At 43.4% G+C, this 22,880-nt stretch overlaps 1 protein-coding gene across 1 annotated transcript in view; it reads left to right on the top strand.

Moving 5' to 3' along the window:
• The first annotated feature begins 1,517 nt into the window (after positions 1 to 1,517).
• Positions 1,518 to 22,880, top strand: part of LOC147882748 (villin-4-like) — a 35,052-nt gene continuing 13,689 nt past the window's right edge. The window contains exons 1-7 of the mRNA XM_087400273.1: positions 1,518 to 2,436; positions 17,292 to 17,387; positions 17,741 to 17,840; positions 18,175 to 18,243; positions 18,416 to 18,643; positions 18,757 to 18,934; positions 19,034 to 19,166. Coding sequence (XP_087256399.1) covers positions 17,332 to 17,387; positions 17,741 to 17,840; positions 18,175 to 18,243; positions 18,416 to 18,643; positions 18,757 to 18,934; positions 19,034 to 19,166 — 764 coding nt within the window. The 5' untranslated portion in view covers positions 1,518 to 2,436; positions 17,292 to 17,331. The remainder of the gene's footprint in view (positions 2,437 to 17,291; positions 17,388 to 17,740; positions 17,841 to 18,174; positions 18,244 to 18,415; positions 18,644 to 18,756; positions 18,935 to 19,033; positions 19,167 to 22,880) is intronic.

Raw genomic sequence — 22,880 nt, 5'->3', positions numbered from 1 at the left:
AAGGATGGACGATCGCATCTGTCGAGAAAAGGTTGCACGTTCTGTCCAACGGCAACAAAGTGCAGAGGCGATCGCCTCCAAAATTCGAGTGGGGATTGGGGACGACTGTCGAAAAAGGAGAAAAGACGGCACCTTTCGTTTGTCGGAGGCGGGTGGTAAAAAAGAGACTTGACATGCGCGCAAAATGCATCGGGGGGAAGGAAGACGCGGGGGCAAAAAAGGGGGAAGGGGCGGGGGGGGGGAGATGGGGAGTGCAAAAGGCAGGCGGAAAAGAGAGATGCAGAAAAAATAACTTTGAGAAGGGAGGATGAGGGTGGTGGTTGAGAGATGATGGGATGCAAAAAGGAGGTTGGGCACTTGCCATGAATTTCTTCCGACTTTGGGCACTTCCGGCAACACTCGGACTCTAATCGGAAGCTAGTATCCTGCTTGATGCTTGACACTCCAAAGCTCCGACAGACGTGTGCTTACCTTTCGGATTCCTATCGGATCATGTGCCCATTAGTTTTATATAAGGTCCAGCCAACTTCCGGTAACTATATGCCCGTCATTCCGATAGCATCCCAGAAGATCATGTGTCCATTAGTTTGATATAATATAAGGTGCAGCCAACTTCCGGTAGCCATATGCTCGTAATTCCGATAGCATCGGATAAGATCATGTGTCCATTAGTTTGGTCCAGCCAACTTTCGGTAGCCATATGCCCGTAATTCCGATAGCATCTCATAAGCAAGATGACTAATGGAATGCCAATCTCAGGGACTTGGCTTTGCATCCTTGAGAGGCACCTGCTTTGCATTTCACCATTGCCTCTTGCGGCATCTACTTTTGCATTGGAACACTGCCTCCAATGGCACCTCCTCCTCTGGAGCCACCTGCTGTGAGTACAGCCACCTGCTTTGAATCCCACCATCTCTCGGCACCACTCTGCTCCTCCTCTCACCCTGGGCACATGCAGCCTTTTTGGGGTGGTTCAGGCATGGTTCAGGTAGTCGGAAGCCTACCGGAAGGCAATCAGATGCCGGATTCATGCAATCGGACTACACAGGCAGGCAGGGATATCGAATAGGAATGCTTCTCTCACTTACCGGATTTCAATCCTTACATGTGCCCGTAGCTCCGACAGGGTCCGATGAGCTTCAGGCTGACATGTGCCCCTAAATCCGATTGCCTCTGGTAGGAATCTGCTTGACGGAATGCTATTGAAAGAGACACATGTGCCCAACCTATCTGCTGCTGCTCCTCCTCGGGTGGTGGAGCTGAGATGGGAAGGTGAGAGGAGGAGGAGGAGGAGGAGGAGGAGATGACAGAGTAGTGCATGCCTCTGCAATTAGAGTCAGAGACTACCCTGCCCAACCTCTGCAAACTGTGTACAATGGAGGTGATGATGAAGCTTTTCTCCTCCATCTCCATCTCCATCTCAGCTTCACATTCCTATCACATTCCCATCACCTTCTCATCTGAGCTTCACCAGTGGATCACCACCTGCTTTGCATCCCACACCACTTCTCACCACCCTCCTCTGCTGCTCCTCTTCTTCTCCTATCACTTTTCCATCTCAGCTCCACCATTGCTCTACCTGCTCTGCATCCCACCACCTCCCTGCTTCCCCACCTCCCTGGACCCCTCCCTGCCTTCCTTCCCGCCCTCCCCCTTCTTTCCCTTTCGTCATCTCCATCACCCTCGAGCCCACACCCACATGACCACCCCTCCCTCGCAGGGTAAATTAAAGCAATCGTCAACCGCTGGAACCACTCTCCACGAGCGGTTTTCTGCAGTGAAAGCTACTGACCCCCTCCTCTGTCCAAAGCAAGACACTCAGAAAATTGCGAAAAGCTAGCCGGATATGCCATTCCTCCTTTCCATCGCAAAAGCTGGCAAGCTACAGCGAGGAGGGCGGTGCGAGGGACCAACCACCAAGCTCGAATTAGTCTCTACTCCAGTGGTTTTTTGCTTCAAACTCCATCGCCATCATCGTCCTCTGCCTCTCCCTCTTCATCTTCATCTAATCATCTGCATCTCCTCATCCTCCTCGAATCTAAATTTCTTCGGCTTCTTCCCTTTACCACCTGCCACTATCAACTGCTGCTTCTGCTACTGTTGATCCTCCCTCTTCTTCCTCTTCAAGCACAATTCGCATCTCACTTCCCATCAAAAGCTGCGCTTTCCTGCTCCATCCACTACCGCCCAGTAGCTCCAAGTCGATCAACACCTCTCTCTCTCTCACTCCCTCTGCCGTTCCTTAGCTCCGATCCATCCTAGCCTCTTTGCCCTGATCCATCCACACCTCCCCTCTCTCTAGATCGGATCGTTCCGTCCCAAGGTGCCTCTTGCCTTCATCCACCGCGCTCCTTGCCTTCGCCAAGCTGCTCCGATCACCCACCCAGCTGCTTTAAGCGACTGCGATCACCTCATTCCTTCGTCCAGGTGCTCCAGGTAAGACGTCAATATTTTTCGTTAACGCTTTCGTTTTTATGGACTGGTAGTTGGACCTCTTTGGCACAATCGCAGCTGCCGAATGTGGTTCGTACATTTGTTGTAGTATTATGCCAGTGGTAATACCTCCGATCTTCGAGGAAACATTTGCGCAGCCCCGGTTCGGCGATTTGTATTCGATTTTCATCCTCGTCCTATCGGTTCAATATATGATATACGACCTTGGAAGTCCACAATGAATTTTCAATCCATTACGTCAACTCGCAATTTCCAATGGATCACGGAAATCCTCTTTACATAGGTAGAATAATGATCAGAATCACTGACAAGCAACTTCTACAGGAGATCGGAATCCGCCCATCTAAACGTTCTGTAACGAGAGACTGTCTTCAATTTTAAATAATAGACGGAGACCGTCAAAAGGTGCCAAACGCATATGGACTATATATAATAGTAAAAATTAATGGCAATGTCCCTTTAATCTTATCTCAATCCTTAAAGCATCTTCTAGTTCCAGGCCGTCCTCTTCCATATTAAAAGAATCAACGTAATATATATTCGACTTCCAGTCCCTTCGTATGAGAGCAATAGTTTAATATCCCAGTTTGGTTTAAGCGTCGGAGATCCAATCCATGAAACGCGTACAGCGATTCTTAAAGAAGTAGAGTTTGCTTTTCAAATCCTGGTGCAGGGAGTAAGAAATCGTACATTAAAAAGGCCAGAAGTTCTCCTTAGTAAAGACACGATTTATTCACAGAAGCATGAACCACAAATTAAAATAAATGCAAGCTGAAGAGATGAGCTAACAGATTAAGACTAGACATCCCGCCCCAAACTTCTACTGGCAGTTCTGCATATTTCTGTCTCAAAACACTCTAATTCGCCTCCCATGGATTAAAACATCTCACTGCTTGTCCAATGCTGCCGTTTGACTTCATCTCTTCTCACTTTCTCCCTAAAACTTCAATTCAATGTGCTTCATTCTTGGATTCTTCCAGTTTACAGCTTGATCATCCTTGTAAATGACCAATGGTGCTAATCTCCGTTAATGAAACTTGCATCAATTGCTGAATTCAGGTTGTTTGCATGTACGCTTGGGTCCTTGCAACGTGTTTTTGTCATCCAGTTCACAGGAGAACTTCCAAGCATGGAAAGATAACCTGTGGATGATCGTCTCTTACTAAAATCGATGCCAGCTCACTTATTTCCTGCACACATTGTCTTTGTCCTCTTGCTCATACATTGGCTTTCTGGGTGGTTGTTCCTGTCGTTTTGTTAATTGCTCCCTGCTTGAGCATTCGCCATTTTCTCTTCACTGTTACTGGTACTCACCCTTCATTTCTCTCAAATGCCTGCCTTGAAGTCCTTAATCTATCTTGCTGTGATTTAATGCCATGTTAAATGATACCAGGATCTTGCTTTCAGGTTTTTCAATCTGAGACTTGTACCGCATGAATTCAACTCACTCTCTGAGGATATAGCATCCTCCTCCTCCCCCCCTTTGTTATGTTTGCAAATGCTCTACCTCCAAATAGTCAGAGATGGCTTATGTTCTAGGATGCCACCCTAGTGGTGATCCGCTTAGCAAAACATAGCTGTATTTACAGCCGAACATGCTATGACTCATGTTCATCACTGTATAGGGTGGCAACTCTCAAATACGAAAATGAGTGCAAAATCACTTGCTATAATAATCCTTAATCTTTTGATTTCTTTGTCCAGCAAGGCTGTCAGGTGGTTGAAAATTTTTGACAATTCACACGTTTTTTAAAGGGTAGTTACAACCAGACCAGTAGGAGCAAGGCTAGAGATGGAAAATCTGCCTTTAGCCTGGGAGATATAAGCACACATTTTGTAGAAAACTTGTGGGTCTTAATTGCAAACCCATGTGGGATGGAGAATCAAAATATTTTTGTGAGAAGACAACACTTGGACCATTCTTCAGGGAGCTCTTCTTCATTCTTCTTCTATTCCAATTCCAATCCATTCATTCCTTGACAATGCCATCCCTTTTCCATTGTTGCTTGTTGACGTTCGTAGTGGCTTGTGATGTCTAGTGCATCTTGAAGACTAAGAAATTAGAAAGTGATGCATGACACATTGAATATATGTCTACTCTAAAGTGGTCCATCTTGTATCTCTTGTAAGTGAGACGAGCATTCTGTGTTGAGAGTTGTGGTGCCATGAGCACATGTAGAGCAAAGGTATGAGTAAAGGGAAAGCTGCCACATGGCATGGAGGAGATATCCCACATGTGAGCAAGCAAATGGATATAAGTACCCTCACCTATAAAAGGGAGGTTCATTTGAAGTAATATCAATCAAGCACTTTAGCACTATCTCAAGATTCTCTTTATGAGTCCAAGCTAATCTATCTTGGAACCTAATTGACTTGAGGTACATGTCATGAGCACTCTCTTCATCATGTCTTCACATAGGTTCCATCCACCTTAGAGTGCTCTAGAGATCCTGAGGCACACATGTTTTGTCATGGTATCAGAGCATAGGTTTAGCTCTCCTAGTTTAGCTCATTAGTAGTTCACTAGGATTGCTTCCATTCCTAGATTAGTTTTAGAATGTAAGATTAGTTTTAGATCTCGAGAGTTCTTCATTTAGAGAGTTGAGTTCATTGTGAGTTTGAGTGTTTCTTGTTGAGAGATTTGAGAGTTCTTCTTGGAGAGTTTCCATCTAAAGAGAGTTCTACTTTGCACAATGCAAGGTGAAGATGCCGTTTACTAAGGTAGTTGCATGCTCTGCTGTCTTGAGCTTTGTTTCTCGAACACACAGTCTAGTCTTGGAGCGCTGAATGGCTTGGCTAGCTTGAGCCTGCTAGTAACTTTTGTGGTAGCGTTCGGCGAGTAGGAGTTGCTTGACGCAGCTCCATTGAACGGGCTAATGGACTTCAACGGCCCCTTGCCTTCTACGACCTTAGCCAACCATCTCCTTCTACGCCTATCCTCCATAGCCTCAACATTAACAGCTGCAGCAATGCTCACGGGCTCCTGCAATTGATAGGAGACTCAGCGCCTGAGCTACAATTTGGAATCCACCCGCTTGAAGCTACGCAACAGAGGGCTCAGTCGTGAATCCCAACTTCTACAGTCTGACGACCACCAATGAACGACGCTCCAACGACCTTGAAACTCCACGTTTCACGGGCTCTAAAGCTCACGGCAGCCCATCTACCTCTTCGTATCAACAGCATATAAGTGTGGATACAAAGCCAATGCTCCAACATCTTCTGCACTGACAACGAGGACGATAAGCCTTGCACACGGCACACCTTCAACAAGCGATCTCCAGCAGCGTCAACAAGTGCCCATGCTCCAATGAGACCCAGCAGCCCGTTGACTCTCTCAGGCCAACAACGAACGTCTCCAACGAAGAGCGGCGACAACCGCCGAGCCACGCACAAACAGCAATAAGCCAACGGGCTCCCGGATCCAGAGCAATTTGCATTGCCTTCACGACAGTCTCTCGTGCCCCATCCGTGGCCAATGCATCTCCGTCGTCGTCGTCGTCGTCGCGCCTCTACAACGTCAAAATTTTCCAATGATGTATGTTCTCCAAGGTCTCACCACAAAATGCCACGTGGCAGATAAAGTGGTAACTTTTTAATTGCGGTTAAGTTAATTGTTCAGGATAGTTGAACCTTGGTACAATTTAAGTAACTGTGGGTTAACTAAACTGGGGTAATAGGTCACTACAGTGCCACCTAAGCACATAGTACCTTGCTAAGCACAATATGGAATTCAGCATGTCAATTCTTGTGCCACATCATCAAAGGCCTTTTCTTCACAAAAACTTCGACAAGATGTAACTTGGAATCCAAGAGGAATTTGCACACGCTCCAAAAAGGAAAAATAACCAGTTTTTCAAGCTCTACGCGCCTGTCAACTCAGATTTTCTGTATGCAATTAGACACTGCCAGATTTGAAAGTATCATCAACTGGTAAGACCTTTGCAATGGCAATCCGCACCCCAACTGTTGAGAAGTTCACCGGGGATGGATTTCACACATGGTCTACACAAATGAGATATCTCCTGATGCACCAAAAGCTTTGGAAGACTGTAAAAGAAGACATATCCATTGCACAAAATAATGCTTGGAAGGAAAAAGATGAAGCAGCACTATCACTCATTGGATTGCACTTGGGTCCAAACATAATTCATCATATAGACTCTAAGGATCATGCCAAGGATGCATGGGATGAGTTGAACACAATGTTTGGTGTAAAAGCCAAAAACCAAGAAATCCATCTTAAGATTGAATTCTATGGTATGTGTTAGAATTATAGATATAATGCAGGAGTGACCAATGTAATTTAATAAGCTAGTTAGGGGCACTTTTCCTTTTAAGAGGTTTTTTTCCCTAACCGCAGTTAGTCCACTAACTATGGTTAGTGACTTCTAAGGTTTTGTCACTAGGACAAAACCTTCTCTCTCACTCTTTCAGTTGTACTCTCACACTCTTCTATTGCAACTAAGCTTTCAAGCTTTTAGCTCTCAGCTCACTCTCTTGCTCTCTCTCTCTCCCCCCCAAATCTTACATTTGGTATCAGAGCAGATCGTGCTCTAGGACCTGCTCTAAGCTCCCGCGAGCTCTCTTTGCTGCTCGTACCTTCGTCAGCTGCAGTCTTGTCGTCAGTACCTACCGTACCTGCTCGCATCTGCCATAAGTGCTGTGACCGTACTTGCTTGTACCTGCCATACAGTGCGTACTTGCTGCTTTCGTACCTTTCGTACAGTCTTGCCGTACCTGCTCGAATCTACTGTTCGTCGTCCGTACATGCGCTTCTTTCCTGATCGCTCTGTACGTTCGTCGTACAACTTCGCTGTCCGTACTGTAGTACCCATACTGTACATGCAATAGCGCCATACCAGCCTTACCTGCGTTGACGCTCGTACCAGCATACCTGCAAACTCGACGTCCGTAATTGCGACTGTACTATTCCCCGTTCGTACCTGCGATTGCGATCGTACGATTAGTCACTGTACTGGATGTACTTGTGCGTACCTGTCGTACGGTCCTGCTTCAGTACAACTCATCATACGTAATTGCACCATACATCTGTACTTCTTCGTACATCTTGAATCTGCTCATTCGTACTCACCGTACCAACAGATCTGGTGGTATTTGTACAGACATTTGCAGTCATTTGGGTATCTTCGGGTTCATTGTTGCTTGTGAAGCAGACATTGCAGGCAGATTTAGAGGTTTAGCCCAAAAATTTGGGGCTTTCTGTTGAAATTGTAAAATTTGGTGCTTTCTGTGCTTTTGCCCCTTTCTGGTTGCAATTTCAAGCTCGAAATTTGGGGCTTTCAGTTTTGCAGTACAATTTCTTGCATAAATTTGGGGATTTTGTGATTACACTGCAATTTCGCAGTGAAATTTGGGGCTTTTGCAGATAGAGCGCAATTCTTGCAACATTTGGGGCTTTTGATCAATTTGCCCCTTTCTGGTTGCAATTTTGGGCCTATTTTGGGGCTTTTGTGTTGGGAGAGCAATTTTGGAGATTTCAGTTCATACTGCTTTTCTTGATGTGTTTTGCAGCACTTTTGGCAGATTCTGGAGAGTTTTTGATGCTTGGACAGATTTCTGACAGTGCAAGTGCAGAAATCTGAGTTGCATTTACAGCCAGTGCTTGGCTGTGTTTTTTGGGAGTTGTGCATTTCATTCCCAGTAAGGGAATTCAGTCTTGTATCTGCTAAAATCTCTTTCTCAGATATGGCCCATCAAAATCAAAATGATTTCCAGTTCGGTGGTCTTTCACAGGAAGACAAGTTGGATGGTACCAACTACTCCCTCTGGAGTTTTATGGTGCGCAATATTCTGATTTCTCGCAATTTATGGGATTATGTGAATGGGGGTGAGATCCGACCAGCAGATATGGCACCTAATACCCCTCCCCAGCAAGGAGGTGAAAGAGGTCGTGCACAGGGTGCAGCTGTAGAACAAGTTGTTGGTGCAGCTATAGCCACTACTTCAGAGCAGAAGAGATGGGATTCACGGGATGCCTTAGCTTTGTCATGCATCTCTCTTTCAGTGAAAAGATATATCATCCTGCATATCGGGTCGTGTAAGACCTCGAAGGCAACGTAGGATATCTTAGAAAGCATGTATGCAGCCCGGAATGATGCAAGGGTATCTTTCTTGAAAAGAGAGTTAAGTAATACACATATGGAAGAGGGTGACTCCATGTCAGTCCACCTCACAAAGCTACAGGATCTCAGAGAGCAATTATTGAACATTGATGAGATTATTCCTGATTCAGAGATGATTACCACCACTGTGAATTCTCTTCCTGAGTCTTATCTCAGCTTTCATACCTTGCTGAACTTATCATTGAGGGGGGGTACAAATCCTCTCACTTTTCATGAGTTGATAGGGCTTCTGCTTCAGGAAGAGTAGACCAGGAAAAACTTGGCTTCACGTGCAGGTGAACAGGCTATGCTCTCAAAGTTCAAGTCAAAAACAAAGGGACAGGCAAAGACATCAGTAAATCAGCCGTCTAGTGGGTCAGGACAGCCTTCATAAAAGGCTAAAAATGATGCAAGTAAGCCCAAGAAGAAGGGTTTTTTTCATTACTACAAAAAGCCAGGTCATCACATTGCAGAATGCAGGAAAAGGCTTGCAAAAGAGAAGAAAAACAGCTCCGGTATGGCTGTTTCAGATTCAGCTCCTCATGCATCATACAGTGGGGATGCTGCAGCCAACTTTCTTGGACAGGATTATGCCTTTTTATCTTGCATTTCAGATTCTAGGCTGGCTGTTCCAGATGCTCGGGATAGTACAGCCACTTGTAATGATGATACATATGCCTTTTTGACTTGCAGTTATGACCCCTCTACGGATGCATCAGCTTTCAGTGTCAATGAAACACTGAATACTTGGTATTTTGACAGCGGTGCCTCCAAGCATATCACTTCTAGGAAGTGTCTCTTTACTTCTTTGCATCCACCTCCCGTTGGTAAGAAAGTCACTTGTGCCAACAACTCGCCATATTCAGTACGTGGCACAGGAGAAGTTGAGCTTACTGCCATTGATGGCTCAGTTTTCAGACTTTCATATGTCTTGTATGTGACTGGTATCACCAAGAATCTCCTTTCAGTGTCCACTCTTAACAGGGCTGGATTTCAGGTCATCTTTGAGGATGACAAATGTGCTATCCGAGACAAGGAAAATGATTATGCCTTGAGATTATCTGGTACTCTGCTGCGTGGGCTTTTTCAGCTTGATCTTTTTGAGAAAAGAGCAGCCCATTCTACTCCTACTGCTGCCATGCAGAATGCAGAATTATGGCATGCCCGATATGGCCACATGCATTACAATAGCTTAATGACACTTCAGAAGCACTCTATGGTTGATGCATTGCCACCTCTTGAGATACCTCCTCCACATGCTTGTGAAGGGTGCATTTTAGGCAAGATGCATAGATTTCCCTTCAAAAAGGATGGTTCAGTTAAAGTTGTCCGGAAATTACAGCTTATACACAGTGATGTCTGTGGTCCCATGAGGACTCCATCATTGGGTGGTCATCTCTACTTTGTTACTTTTATTGATGATTACTCCAATTTCACTTGGGTCTTTGGGTTGAAGCGCAAATCAGAAGTGTTCATGGTGTTTAAACACTTTTCAGCCATGTTTGAAAATGAAACTGGACTCAAGATACAGACATTGCGCACAGATAGAGGTGGGGAATACTTGTCTGCAGATTTTGATGCTTTTCTGAAAGGCAAGGGTATTGTGCATCAGCTCACAGTGAGGCTGACCCCTCAGCAAAATGGTAAAGTTGAGAGGAAAAATAGAACTCTTATGGAGATGGACAGATGTATGCTGAAAAGCAAACACATGCCTCACAAATTCTGGCTTGAAGGTCTAATGTGTGCCAACTACATCTTAAATCGGGCTCCCACTAAAGCTTTGAAAACAAAAACTCCCTATGAGGTCTGGAATGGGAGAAAGCCTTCAGTGGATCATTTTCGAGTCTTTGGATGCCTTGCATATGCTCATGTGCTAGTTGAATTTCGGCATAAGTTGTCAGATAAGGCAATTAAGTGCATATTTGTTGGGTACAGTGCAGAAAGCAAAGGGGTGCTGTCTCTACAATCTTGCTACACGCAAGATCATTGTCAGTAGAGATGTGATATTTGCAGAAAATTCAGCTCACACTCAGGCTGAATTTCATATGCCTTCTTCTTCAGAGGATGTTTTTGAGGGGATGCTACCCATTGCCTTGGGTTCCCCTGCTGATATTTCTGATGCAAATTAGAATTTACAGCCACCTCACCTCCCGATGCTCCAGTTCAGCCACAGGATGTCTTGCCACCTCCACAGGCAATGGAACAGGTAGTTCAGCAAGAAATTGCAGACATACATGCAGCAAAAACAGTCCCAAACTGGCTGTTACAGACTCTCATGGAGAGTAAGATTGATGCTCCATTACCTGGCAGGACTTGTAGTGCAGCAAGGCACATGGAAGGTGCTAATTCAGTGGAATCAGCATATGCAGGTACTCTTCTCGATGAGGAGCCTGCAACATTCGAAGAAGCAAATGACAATGTGCATTGGATGAATGCCATGCACGATGAGTTGCAGTCCATTAAGCAAAATTAGACTTGGGATGTTGTAGACTTGCCACCAGGTAAACATGCCATTGGCACACGATGGGTTTTCAAGGTGAAACGGAAGCCAGATGGCTCCATTGACAGATACAAGGCAAGGCTGGTTGCTAAAGGCTATGCTCAGAAAAAGGGCATAGATTATGAGGAGGCTTTTGCTCCTACATCCCGGATGACCACCATCCGATTTGTTATTGCAATGGCTGCACATTTTGAGTGGAATGTTCATTAGTTGGACATAAAAACAGCCTTCTTAAATGGAGACTTGTTGGAAGAGGTTTATGTCAAACAACCTCCAGGCTTTGAAATTACAGCAAATGCACTTCAGGTATGCAAGCTAAACAAAGCTTTGTATGGGCTGAAACAGGCCCCTCGTGCATGGTATGCCAAGATTCATGCCTTTTTGACAAGCAAGGGGCTACACAATAGTCCTACTGAGAGCACCCTCTACATTAAGATGGATGGGGGGGAAGTTTTAGTCATCCTTCTTTATGTCGATGACTTACTGCTCACAGGGTCCAATGAAGATAATATTGCAGATTTCAAAGCTGATTTGCAGACCAATTTTGACATGTCAGATTTGGGACTACTTCACTTTTATTTGGGGATCCAGTTCTCTCAAGAGAGACGTGGCACTGTTATGTCTCAGTCCAAGCATGTGCAGAAACTCTTAGATAGATTTAACATGCATGATTGTAAGCCCATAGCCACTCCCATGGAGCCGGGGCTGAAACTCACAATGCATGATACAGGAGAATTAGTTGATGCCACACTTTACAGTCAGGTTGTTGGATGCCTCATATATCTCTGCAACACTAGACCTGATATTCAGTTTGCAGTATCTCAGGTGAGCAAGTATATGCATAGTCCAAAAACTATGCATTGGCAGGCAGTTAAGCGCATCTTCCGTTATTTGCAGGGCACGAAGTCTTTTGGCTTGTTATTTCCCAGGGGGGGTGACTTGCAGATGCATGCCTACAGTGATTCAGATTGGGTTGGTGATTATGACACTAGGCAGTCCACTAGTGGCAATTGTTTCTTTTTGGGTAAATCTTGCATTTCTTGGCTGAGCAAGAAACAATCTACAGTAGTTACCTCATCATGTGAAGCTGAGTACATGGCAGCTTTCACAGCAACAGTTGAATGTGTCTGGCTGCGACGTCTATTTGCTGATCTTCATCTGTCATTGGAGGGTCCTTCTCCAATTCTCACTGATAGTCAGAGTGTCATTGCAGTGGCAAAGAATCCAGTGTTTCATGCTCGCACGAAGCACATTGAGGTTCACTATCACTACGTCAGAGAGAAGTTGCATGCAGGAGAGATCAGTATGATCTTTGTGTCCACACATGACAATGTTGCAGATATTTTCACCAAAGCACTACCACGTGAAAAGTTTGAGGCATTTCGCAGTGTCCTGAACTTATATCCGTTTGGTGATTAATCAGCCTTGTACATGATATTGGCACTGCAGGGGGGTATTAGAATTATAGATATAATTCAGCAGTGACCAATGTAATTTAATAAGCCAGTTAGGGGCACTTTTCCCTCTTTAGTTGACCTACTATGTCCACTGACCTGCCACTACCAGCAGACTTTGCTGGCCTATTTTACCAACCTAGACTAGGCCAACCAGCTGCTCTTGGGGCCCATACAACCCCTGTGCCGGCCGCATTTGGCTGAGCATCGTGTCAGCCCATTTGTCCTAAACAAGGACCTATAGCCATCCTTATATACTGGTCTGAGTGGCTGCCCATAAATTAACCCAAGAAGGCTGTGCACATGCTGCCCATGTGGCAGTCAGATTGCTGCTCACATGTCAGCTCCTCTCCATCCCCTTTCATTCCAACCTATGTTTTATGTCATCGGCCCCACGTCCTCCTCGATGCGGGGGTGATCAGTCTATTCAAACACACCCTCTCTCCAACCCACTGTGGGATGACACCCACATGCTGATGCAAATGCTCGATCAGCTCCCACGAAGAAACTCTTAGGAACAAGTCGAAGGCGTCCTCGAATTCCAGTCCATGACAATGCAGCTCCTGCTCTTCCGAATCTGGCTCCGTACAAGCATACCATCTTGGAACAGTTCTTTCTGTGCAGCAACAATCAATCACCTATGGTACCGCAAGTCTGATCACGAACATGCCAGCATCTTCGTGCAATCCAGGTACCATCGACAAGTTCATCCATGAAGTCATACAATTGTGAATTTGACTGCCAAGTGGAATCTCTGAATGCAGTTTTCCATATAGGCAAAAGTTTTTGTAACCCTCTTGTTGACTCCACAAATGTCAGTGTCATCATCCGTCTAATAGATGGCCATCTACTTGTCCCCCTCGAAAATTGAGGACAGCTTGGATCCTACTGAGCACCTTGCCCTTGGGATTTGTTCCAATCTCACATCAAACCGGCAGTGAGATCCTTGTGGCTGCTCCACATATATTTCCACTAGCAGTAATTCCTCCAGTTATCTTTGGGGTAATACTTTCACCAGTAATTCCTCCAATTATCTTCGGGGTAATTGCAGTTGCCTGTGAGACTACTTTGACAGATGCCTCTAAATGGCTAAGCTACTGCTTCAAAGGCATGTTGCCTAGTGTCCATGAACTTTGGAGGGATGTATTAAAGGAGGCAGATGTCCCCTCGCATTCAAGCTGGATTTAAATGACCCTGTAGGAGTGATTCCTATTGTAAAAAAAATTATTTCCTCTTGAAGCATTCAAGAAAAATAGTTAAGTTTAGAATGAAAAAGCTAATTGCTGAAGTTTTGTAAACTGAGATTTGACAAAGGTAGATGCAAAATCCTAAAAGTTGTGAAAATAGCTTTATGTTTTGAGTCTGTGGCTAAATAATAAAGATCATGACATTTATTCTAAAAAGAAAAGATATACAAAGGCAGTAAGTGTTGAAGATGTTTGCTCTTGGATAGATTTTCTTTTAGATAATCTTTACATCACAATAGGTGATACATTCCCCACCTAAATGCGGGAAATGAGTTTGCCAGGTGGGAAATGGCACTTCCCATGACAATGATAATCTTACAATTTGAGAAGTATCAAAAAGCAAAGCGCAGGAAAGGAGACAATGAAGATGTGGGGGGGAAGAGAGAGAGAGAGAGAGAGAGAGAGAGAGAGAGAGAGTGACTTTAAGGAATTACCTATGACACGAGAGACAAGGAGATAAATGATCTTGACGTCAAGAAAGAATGCCACTTAATTTTTTCAAAATGGATTCATCATCCACCAAAAGATGTAATGCCTAACAAGCATAACAGAGCAAACTTTCTACATTTTTAACTTTCTTCAATTGTAGCCCTAGCAAAGACATGAAAAAAAGAGGGGAAAAAGATGCGCTTCTCTTCTCTCATCCCAAAGTGTTTCCAAAATACAATCATAATCCTATTGCATAAAAATAATAACTTTCTCCAACCAACAAAGTGATCTTGATCTATAAAAGATGTGAAAAGGGCTCCTGCCATGAATGAATTACAAAACAAACACCTTGAAATGGCTAAGAGCACAATGAATTACTGCCGGTCTCTTCTCATACTACCCAAAACCATCAATAATAAAAGCACAATAAGAACGGCTTAGTGTGTGCTCGTAAAATTTTCATTCAATCATGGCAGGTGGATAGAGATATGAGAAGATTTTGGGAATCTTCAAGGAAATTCAAGTATATGGAAGGTGGAGTTGTTTCGCTGTGTGATCAAATTTAACACTTGAACATATATGACACTATCATGCTGATCTGTACAGCTGTCAGTAATGATCAGCCATTGTGCTACCTGTATTTGGCTTTGAGATGATTTAAGCCCAAATAAATTGGGCATTCCTCAGATCTCGGGCATACTCCTTGTTCTGCTCAGTTGAGCTCCAAAGTACTTGACTTTGGATAAACATATGTCACATGTTCTATTGATTTTGTGATTTCTTTGTGATGAAGTAAATTAATTATCCCTTAAGATTCACAAACCAATTGAGCCAATCATATTTGCAATTGATCGATGAGCACTTAAAGGGAGATGGATTTTGCACTACACATTGACACTCAATTTCAATGGTCAATATATTTATGTGCTTTACAATTTGGCACACAGGTAATCTAAACCCATGCTTCCTCTTACATACCCAAGGGTAGACATAGCACATAAGTCACTTTGTCCAATGTGCATTGCACATTACAGGCACACGTAGAAACAAGCTACGTATATCATGGTTCCACATACATCGACCTTAGATGTCATTCTACTTTCTCATGTGTATGGGGCAGCATGACATACAGCATAGGTTGGGATGAAGGGGGATGGAGAGGAGCTGACATGTGGGCAGCAATATGGCTGCCACATGGGCAGCACTTGCAAATTGTGGGCAGCCCCATGGGCCACCCAAACCAGCATATAAGGCTGGATATAGGCCCTTGTTTGTCAAACCCTTCCTAGTGGGCAGACTTGAGATGCGGAGGATAATCACACCCATAGAAGACCAATTGGTGAAAGTATTATATATACCTTTGTAAGACTAGAATATATCCAATCGTACAAAGTTAGAGTTTTTGTTGTTCTAAAGTCCAAAATTCTACAAAGAAAGTAAAAGAGAAAAAGAAAGAGAAGAACAAAAGTAACAATTTTTTTTTGAAAAACAAAAGGAAGACATACTTAGCAAGCAAAGCAACACTTATGTCGTCATCAGTGCGCCAGTATAAGCAAAGATCTGTGGAGTCTCTTGGGCACACCCAGTGCTTACTAAAATACAACCAAAAAAAGAGAGAGAAAGAAAACAAGAAATAAAGAAGAATAAACAAGTAAATCAAGAAACAAAATTGACCAAAAAACAGGAATAAAATCTCTCTCTCTCTCTCATGTAGGAGTGAAAAAAAATTCATAGAATGAATGAATTATTTAAAACATAACAAACTAAATGAACCTCTTGTACTGCTTCCTACAAAGATGCAAGATCACATTCTTAACTCAATCAAACTCTCTTTTGAAACTAAAAGAAAAATGGGCTGTTCAGCTCCCCGCTTTTTGTTATCAGCTTACGTTCAATCATTCTAAACATGCCTAAGGCCGATACCCCGTAGATAAAAGACTTAAGATTGGAGATTGTGCATACTTTTTTCATTATTTTTATTGGATTATACCTCTTGTGTATTGGTAAAGTGATCAAGTTACTACATTGAGTGATAAAAGACTCCTTAGTTGTACAAAGGCGGGAATATCTATGGAATTGGGACGAAATGACTCCATATTTTGCCAAATCAGAAATGTTTTAGTCAATGTGAGGCATTTTTATAATGTGTAAACCACGATATTCAGGTTGTTCACGTTTATCATATATATCAACCTCTAATCCTACGGTAGATTGAGAAGTCTAAGATCTAAAAAAAACCCAAGAATTCCCTCTTGAAGTGCAGTTCAGTTCACAAGAGTCACGAGGATAGATTCCTTCTCCAAAAGCACAAGCGTCTTTGTACACAAAGTCTTGAAAGTCAGGAACATCTGGTGCAAATAAATCATCTATAAAACGCCTAACTTGGCTAAGGTTATGTAAATTGATAGGGCAGGTGTTGATAGAAATAAGACGTTGCATAAACTCAAATTCATAAGTGAAAAGATACAAGTTTGCTAAAAAGACAGCACAATTAGTGCCCATAGGAATTCCTATAATTTGTTGAAACAAAGAACAACATGAAAATGGTACAAGAGCTGCCAGAAATGTTGCTCTTGCAAATGTTGCCGACCATGCATGCCTCCCCTCCTCTTTCCAAACTTCAAACAGATTCCGTTGTGTCCCCATATTCTCTCCCTTTAATCCCCTCTTCCTCTCATGCCCCCTCACACACACACTACTGGTGAAGACATGTTTTGACATGGCATTATTGTCTTTCCTCATTTCCCTGCTCGCACAGTGTTTCCTCATTCTGAGGGGTGCTGTTTTCCCTGACCAACGAACATTATGTCTATGCTAATCTTCAAAGGTTCATCTTCTTCTCTTCATTTGGAAAGAAAGAAGAAATTTGGAATGGATTGAACATGAAATTCAAAGTGCAAAATTTTCTAGAGCATTTATATCCTAACAAGGTGGATGTTTCTTATACAGTTTTTGAGTAAAATACGTCTTAAAGATTTGAATTAATGGCCTAGAATTATCTCAAGTTTGTGCTGTCTGTTGTTCTTATTTTATGGATTAAAAGAAAATTTATAATATATGAAATGAAATGCGCAATGTGCAGCTCCATATCCTTCAGCAGTGGCACTTGGAGGACACCTAATATGGCTGTCTCTATGAAAGACTTGGACCCAGCGTTCCAGGGAGTTGGCCACAAAGCGTATCCTTTAAGAAAAACAAGAACCTGTCTTCCCCCTTGTTACATTTTTTTGTACCTGTTTGCTAACGTTCAGTTTTCGCACAGATGCTTCACATTCAAATAATATATTAAGTTTAATCTAATACTCAAAGATAGTGATTTACTGTGCAAGGCAAGGAGACAGTAGACTGAGGAATTTGGACTTGATTTAACAAGGATTATCCCAGCTTAAAAGAACCACTCTGTAGATAGGCCAAAGTCTCCTCGGTTTCAAAATTCTACCCTTTAGATATGGTTGGAGGATGGAGAAACTTTTGGCAGGAATTGTATGTGAACCTGGAGAATATCAGGTTTTCCATTAACGTTTTCTGTAGTGGGTTAGAAATATGGCGAATAGAAAATTCTCGTCCAGTGGCTATACCAAGGTCGCATTATGGAAAATTTTGTTCCGGACAATCATATGTGATTTTGCAGGCAAGTTTCTTTACATTTGGTGCTATTTGCAATCCTTCAAAAAGAGAACCATACAGCCGATCTGTTTTCATATAGACAATACCTACGCCGTTATTCCGGCAGTTATTCTTTCAGTTCTTTTTTGAGGCAAAGGATATGACATGACAAGTTTTAAATTGCTCTTTTTCAGGTTCAATTACAATATAAACAATTGTAATTGAACTCTTCTCAATACGTCAAGGGAAGATTTAAAGTGTTTTGTTTTCTGATCTAGGAATGTAGTTGCTGTTTGTACTTAGAAATTATATACAATCAGTGATGGGAATATTCTCTTTTCTTTTCCATTGCTTGACAGACTGATGCCTTGAAAAGTGGGGTCTTTCACCATGACATTCACTATTGGCTAGGGAAACGCACAAGTCAAGTGAGTTGAATCAACCTTCTCTGTTTTTATTAAGGAAATCTGTCCTTGCAATATAAATTTTTCCTAGTAGCTTTGTACATTGAGTTGTTTATGTAGTTTCAAATGATGATGATGGGAATCCTGCTTTGATATGTGTACGTAATATGTTCTTTATCATATTACATACGGTCAGGATGAGGCTGCTGCAGCAGCTGTGAAGGCAGTAGAACTAGATGCAGCTCTTGGAGGTCGTGCAGTACAATTTAGAGAAGTAGAAGGCTATGAGACAGACAAGTTTCTCTCTTATTTCAAGCCTTGTTTCATACCAACTGAAGAAGGTGTTCCTTCAGGCGCTAAAAAATCAGATGGTGGAGTGCGCCTATTCATGTGTAAAGGGAGACATGTAGTTCGTGTAAAAGAGGTATGCAGCATGCAGTGTTTTTCTTCATTCAAACGGAGCTATATACCCTTCACATATGAAGGTTTGTAATAGAATGTATGAGTGGTCAGAGTACTGAAGAATTTACTCTACAGGTACCATTTACCAGATCTTCACTCAGCCATGAGGATGTGTTTGTGCTTGATACCGAGTCTAAGATCTTCCAGTTCAATGGATCGAATACAGATATTTACCAGCGTGCAAAGGCTTTGGATGTTGTACAGTATTTGAAGGAAAATTTTCATAAAAAAGATTGTCAACTGGCAATAATTGGTACACACGTGACATTGCATGGGGTTTTCCACTGTCTCATCCTGTTTTAGTTTCCAAGTATTTATCTAGACCTAACTTTCATCATATGCTGTTTTCCAGAGGATGGCAAGTTCGTTGCTGATGCTGACAGTGGAGAATTCTGGGGTCTTTTTGGCGGATTTGCTCCCCTTGGAAGGAAATTGGATGGCGAAGATGATTATGAAACTAAAACTACTGCAGGAATGCTTTTCTGGTACGTATTCATGACTGAGATTGATGCCTGAACGTGTGCATATGTCCCTCTCAGGAACAGGGGCAACTTCATCTGACTCTTTACAGTTTTCTCAAAGTGAAGGCAAAGCTGACCTGCTTTTAATAATGCATATGTTTTTGTGAAAGCCAGAATTTTGTTTTCTCTATTCTTTTGGGGGGTTGGCCTTCAACACACATGCTTTCTCCCTATGAAGCTCTGAACCTTTAGACAACAGAGAAACGAATTTGAAAAAGTTAGGAATGAGATGTTAGAGAATAGCCGGCGCTAGCTTGCAATGGAATACTGATGCCAAAAGGACCTTCAAACTCTGTCCAAACTCACACCGCGCAACAGCATGAAGTAGTCAAACTTCGATCTATCCAAGAACAGCAGAAAGTACAGCACATACAACCTCTAGAAAGCTCCACAAAGTGTGGGTGGAAGGTAGAAGTGTTTGCCCCAAAACCCCTTTCGAAATGTGGGCTGTAAGCCTGCAAAAGTGTCAAGGACTGCTGCTCTCCTCTCCCTCGAGTGCCCGTGGAGGCTTCAACTTTAGCTGGTAGGCCTGGTGCCTTTGCTTTATATGAGTCCGAGGCTGGTGACCGTGCTGTCTTCATTGCAGCACCATCTGAGACATAGTCCTACAAATCTTAGCATCATGGATCCACAGGTTTTGTTTTTCATTCCTATTCCAGCTAGGGATACACTAGCTTCTTCACCGGTAGGTTTGGCTTGGAAGGTGGTTTCCAGCATTGCATTGTGGTGGATCTGGTGTTCGACATGTGCACATGTTTTAGGCGGCCATCCATTGCAGCTGATATATTGGCTTCAATCTGGGCAGATCTTATTTTCACTATCAGGAGTCAGTGGGAGAGATGTACTGGGTCCTTTGCACCAGTGCGAGACAGATTGATCTCAATTCATGAGGACTTGGGATTGCTCTCTGTTTTTTCATCTGACGCCACTTGGGATATCATGGCACTATAGACCACCCCCTTGGCTTTTCTGTCATATTGCAGATGCTAGAGATTGAGTTCTAACCCTCTCACCTCTTGTATAATCCGTTTTGAATGGATAAATTACCACATTATGCAATTAAATGCCCTCTCCACAGGGCTAGGGAGGCAGTCTGTACCTGCTCCCCCCAGTGGCCTGGCCAGAAAGACCAACCATGTCAGTGGCCTTAGATCTGGTCTGAATTGGCTTCAAAAGTTGTGGGCCCATGCATATTGGCAGTTGTCCCATTCCAGCCCTTGGGGTTTCTGAAATTGCCCACAAATGGGCATGTATTCACAGCCCATGTAGGTGTGTGGTCCCTCTGGCCCACACTAATCTAACCCTTAGTCTATTTATTTGATGAGGTGCTTCATACGTTTTTGGGAAGACCATGAAGAGCCTTCATGAACATGTGACAGACGTTCTCTATAGTAGCTCAACTTGCTCAACTTGCTCAGCTTGTTGTCCCATTCCAGCCCTTGGGGTTTCTGAAATTGCCCACAAATGGGCATGTATTCACAGCCCATGTAGGTGTGTGGTCCCTCTGGCCCACACTAATCTAACCCTTAGTCCATTTATCTGATGAGGTGCTTCATACGTTTTTGGGAAGACCATGAAGAGCCTTCATGAACATGTGACAGACGTTCTCTATAGTAGCTCAACTTGCTCAACTTGCTCAGCTTGGGATTAACTCCTTTATGAAAGTAATTAAACCTTAATTAAGTGTAATTGACAGAAGCCATGGCATCCACATGAGTAAGAGACCGGATGGTATTCGTCATCAATGTGACAGCAGACTGTAGCGCGGTGATCTGCTGAGCTAATTGGGTATGATTCAAGGCGACCCATCAAATCTCGCATCCAAAGTAGTCAAGAAATCCTTGAAAGCATCCTTTTTTATCAATCTTTATATAGATCAGTCCTAGATAGGCCCATACCATGATTTGCACCTTGAATTTCGTCTTGGGAAGAGTGATTCTGATCAGCCATAAGAAATTTCTGCAAATCGTTGAGAAGGCTGTGGGCAGAGAGAAAGGTCAAATTAGCTGTGGAGCAGCAAATTTCAATTTCGAAGTCCAGAAACTGCCTAGGGTGCAGAGCGGTTTTGGTGCGAGCCAGGAGCTGGAAACCAAGAGGCGAAATGTAAAATTAGGATTTCAGGCTATGAGAGGGAAGAAAACTGCAAATCACAGCGAGCAAGAGAAAATAGGCTGCAAATAATGCGCAAGCCTTTGGAGATCTCCTATTATGAATCGCAATGGATGTAGGGGAAGCCGGATGTAGACCAGTAGCTGCACCAATAGTCCTACGCTGATAGAGAAGTGACTACCCCTTGGCCCTCTAGAAAGCACTCGAAAAAACTCTCTAAAGCCATGCTTTCTTCCAAAAGTAAACTGCTTTTAGAAGTCTCAAAAGCTACTGCTTTTTTTTACCAGAAGCTTGCTTTTCTTTAGAAAGCAGGCTGCTTTTGGAAAGCACTACTTTTAGAATGCTTTCCCCTAAAAGGTTAAAAATACTTTTGCTTTTGAGCGAGGTAGAGCTAGAAAAGAACATGACAGTTGCCTCAGCCCCTCTCCAATGAGGCAGTCAGTTTCCAGGCTAAAACTGATGCTCTACCAGATCAGGCACAACATCTGCACTACAAATCGCAATCCAAACCGGAAGTAAGACTTCCTACAACAATTTGCCCCCCTTTCTGGCAGTCCAAACCCCAATTTCCCAAGCATTTCAAGCCCCTGCACTCCTTTGGCTGATTTCAACTAACCTTCCACGCTCAGGGTAATCTTGCACTAAATCCACCTTTTCTACTCAAAAATGAAAAATTCCCTGAACTCTGATAGAAAATTCAGTTGCGCCTATGGAAATTTGTGAATTTTTTGCATATCTAGAGGAGACCATGGCCAATGATTCCTTATATAGAAACTCAACTTTCAGGAGTGGCTTTGATGCCGACTGACACGACCCCAAGGCTAGCGAAACCCGGACATGCGAAACAAGCACAAAGAAACAACGATGGAAACAACAAAGATGGGTGCAGGCTAGCTCACCACCCAACCATGACATAAAGACTCGAGAAACTAGGACGTCCCCTCCGAGCCACGAGCTGGGCTGTTGGCACATCTCCCAACTAGATCCCAACCAGCCTGGCGTCCCATACCACCAAGTGGTCCCCCATGGGCCTTGGATCAGATGTTGGGTCTTGGGCTACGCTAGGAAGCAATTGCACGTCCGCAACACGATCTAGGATCCAAAAGGGCAAGGAAGAGATGGACTCGCTCTACTTTGCACACTGAAAACTGAACCCTTGGGCTCCCTATACTACACTCGAGCTGAGTGCGCTTAAAATAGCAGAAACCCTAATCCATCTGTGCCCTTGCAACTCAGTTCGAGAATCACCTGCCTAGACCCAAGCCTCCCAGGCTTCTTGAGCTAGTTGTGTGCGCCTAAAGGGCACGTTAGCTACGGTCCATGCATATGACAAAGCCACACACATGCCTACTCATTTTGTGACTTGATTCTATTAAGGGGCAGTTTAGTCTTGTGAATCTGGAATCTTGGAGCATGCAAATGCATCTACTAGGTAGAAACCATGTTAGCTAGATGATAAAAAATGAAAGTTAGAAGAAATTCCCGTCCAAATGCATGATGGCATAATCGCGAAATCATAAGGGGCAAATGAGGGTCAAACGAGGTTTATACCCAAACCAGGATCCATAC

Source organism: Dipteris shenzhenensis, chromosome 29 (genome assembly GCF_047967505.1).
Source record: "Dipteris shenzhenensis isolate YYH24624 ecotype China chromosome 29, Dip_SZ_1.0, whole genome shotgun sequence".
Classification (NCBI taxonomy): Eukaryota; Viridiplantae; Streptophyta; class Polypodiopsida; order Gleicheniales; family Dipteridaceae; genus Dipteris; species Dipteris shenzhenensis.
The sequence above is the reverse complement of the archived record's forward strand: the minus strand, read 5'-3'. Positions and strand labels throughout refer to the sequence as shown.